Below are 2,499 nucleotides of genomic sequence, written 5' to 3'. Positions count from 1 at the left end.
CTGCTGAAATGTCCCGTGAGTGCAAGAGTCTAAACACCAGCTCTGAAGAGCTTCCTGCCTAAGGGCCTGCCCAGCAATGTTTCTCTCGAGGGATTCGTGAACCCAATGGCTGCCTCTGGTGCTGCACAACTTACTGGGTCTCTACCGGATTTGTCAGTAGACATGGGTGCCCCCCAGCACCTGCACCACGCTGGATGGCTGCAGGACTTGGAGCTTCTCCCTGTTAGGTGAATGCTCCCGCATCTCTGCAGAAAAAGAGGATGGTTAAAATCCCGAGGGCATTTCCTCCTGCACAGTGTGGTAGGAGGCTGGAGCAACACGCAGGAAGGGCTGCTAGGAGAAAGAGAAGGAAGGCTTCTCCGTGTCTGACTTGCAGAGGCGAATCCTACCTGTGCCAACCTGTGTTTATTATTTTAAGCTTGTACTTTGCTCTTAACACAATCAGCTCAGAAGTGAGACAGCTTTACAAAGAAGAGCTTTATTTCACTCTGCCTGACTCGTGAGGTTATTTTCCAGAGTCCTTGCCAGCCCAGCTGAGCACCATCGCCTGATAGTTGAGGGCAAATCACAAAGCTGGAAACATTCTTTACCTTTAAATGCTTCTGTAGCCCCTGGTGCATGGTTCTTATCTGGGTGAAACTTCAGCGCAAGTTTCCGGTAAGCCTTCTTCAGGTCCTCGTCAGAAGCTTCTCTGTTTACTCCCAGAATTTCATAGTAATCTTTGCATTGCTTTACCCTGCCAGGAGGAAACACGGACAGTTAGTTTCAGCTGTGAAAACCACTTTGCGTTAAGTCAGCTCTGCCACGTCTCACGCATCACAGTTTCGATCGATGTTGTTCAGTGAACTCTGGTTTACCCAGCTCTAATCCTCAGCGGGTGACCCAGCTTTTGTCACAGCCTCACTCCCGTCGTGCCTGCCTTACTAGCACACAAACACTCTCACAGAACAAGTCAAGCCAGCAGAGGTAGAAGGGCCTCTCCTCCAGCAATGATATCACCCGCAGAGGAATGTGATGGGCAAATAAGCCCCAGATTCAACATGCTCACATTTTGGAGGCTACAAACAGCAGGCCAGGGTCTGAAGGACATCTGGGCTATTGGTTTTGCCCCCTGCCTCTTCTCAGACCCAATTAATTCACAGATCTAAAAATAACATCATCAATTCTAGAGGATGAAAGAGAGCTGCCCAGGCCTGTGAGCGCAGCCCAATCCACTCTGGGTACACTCATGGTGCAATGGTTTCTCCTTCTCACGTGCCTTTGATGAGACAGAACATAGTAGGCTGGAGAAACGGATGATGTAACAAGCATCCCCGTATGTCAGAGCAGTTCTTGCGCAATTCAGGCCATGCCCACAACCTTACACAGAGTTTACCAAGTGACTGCGCCTGCAGCTCAGTCTCTCATCTTCCCGTATTTGCACATCATAGAAAGGAAAAAGAACAGCTGGAAATGGGGTTTGCTAAACAGGTGACTGGAAAAACATGTCCTGGGACTTTCCAGCAGGAGCTTTAGAAGTGTATCGTGCTCACAGAGTGAAGCGTCCTGTGGTGGATTTCTACTTTATTGCGCTCGAAGAGAGACCTATGAGCAGGATATTGTCAGGAGACAGGAAGGAAGATACGCCCTGTCACTTGCTGCTAGACGAAAGCTTAGAGCAGGAGGGCTGCCTGCTGCGAGCTAGGAGCCATGACTGTCACCTACAGGATCTCAGGAGCAGGGGACTTTTCCTGCTCGCAGGGGATTTTTCACAACACTACTGAATAATGCTGAGGCAAACATTAACACGAAGTTCATGAGTGAAGACATCGAAAACGCCTCTTTGGTCCTCAGCCAGGAAGCAGCCTATGTGCCTACAGTTCTAGCCCTCGTCTGTGCCTTTGGGGGAAAATCTCATCCCTCGCAGACCCAACCCAGCTGCCTCCCAGCGCTGCTGTAGCTATAAATCCTCCTAGCTATGCTTTTAACACCCGGCCAGGTAAAAGCCACTCAATACGGTTCAAAGCTGAAACCTTTAAAACACTGTGGAAACCATGCCAATATCACAAGATCAACTCAAACAAACTGTGGGCTGAGGCCACGCAGAGCTGTGCACACACCTCTTCACCGCATCCACCTGGTCCTGAGTGTAGCCCTTGGGGGCCTCCCCACCAGCCTCGCCGTTGGCCGATGGGAAGTCTCCACTCATTTTCTTGAACTGAGGGTTTGTGGAGTCCCTGGATTGGGACTGGCCATTGGCCGACTGCTCGTTCTTGTTGAGTGATTCAAGCAGAACTGAAATGAGAAAAAGATGGAAAGAAGAAAAAAAAGACCATCAAACTCAGTCTGCCCTTCCAACTCTCCCGTGATGAGACCTCTCCTCATGTCTGCCACCACTTTAGGACCCCTCACCCTTTGTCAGAAGGACCCTCACCTTTTCACCCAAGGAACCCTTAAGCTCGTGCTGCTTCTTGCCCAGATGGTGAGGGTTACTGCTGGAGACGCTGCCTGCTTCTTCCA

At 50.3% G+C, this 2,499-nt stretch overlaps 1 protein-coding gene across 1 annotated transcript in view; it reads right to left on the bottom strand.

Moving 5' to 3' along the window:
• Positions 1-2,268, bottom strand: part of DNAJB12 (DnaJ (Hsp40) homolog, subfamily B, member 12) — a 12,042-nt gene extending 9,774 nt beyond the window's left edge. The window contains exons 1-2 of the mRNA XM_010135792.1: positions 2,100-2,268; positions 591-736 (exon numbers count right to left, since the gene is read on the bottom strand). Coding sequence (XP_010134094.1) covers positions 591-736; positions 2,100-2,188 — 235 coding nt within the window. The 5' untranslated portion in view covers positions 2,189-2,268. The remainder of the gene's footprint in view (positions 1-590; positions 737-2,099) is intronic.
• Between the last annotated feature and the right edge of the window lie 231 nt (positions 2,269-2,499).

The sequence above is a fragment of the Buceros rhinoceros genome, unplaced genomic scaffold (assembly GCF_000710305.1).
Source record: "Buceros rhinoceros silvestris isolate BGI_N320 unplaced genomic scaffold, ASM71030v1 scaffold4205, whole genome shotgun sequence".
In the NCBI taxonomy this organism is placed as follows: Eukaryota; Metazoa; Chordata; class Aves; order Bucerotiformes; family Bucerotidae; genus Buceros; species Buceros rhinoceros.
Note: the sequence above shows the minus strand (reverse complement) of the source record. Positions and strands in the feature narration are given on the sequence as shown.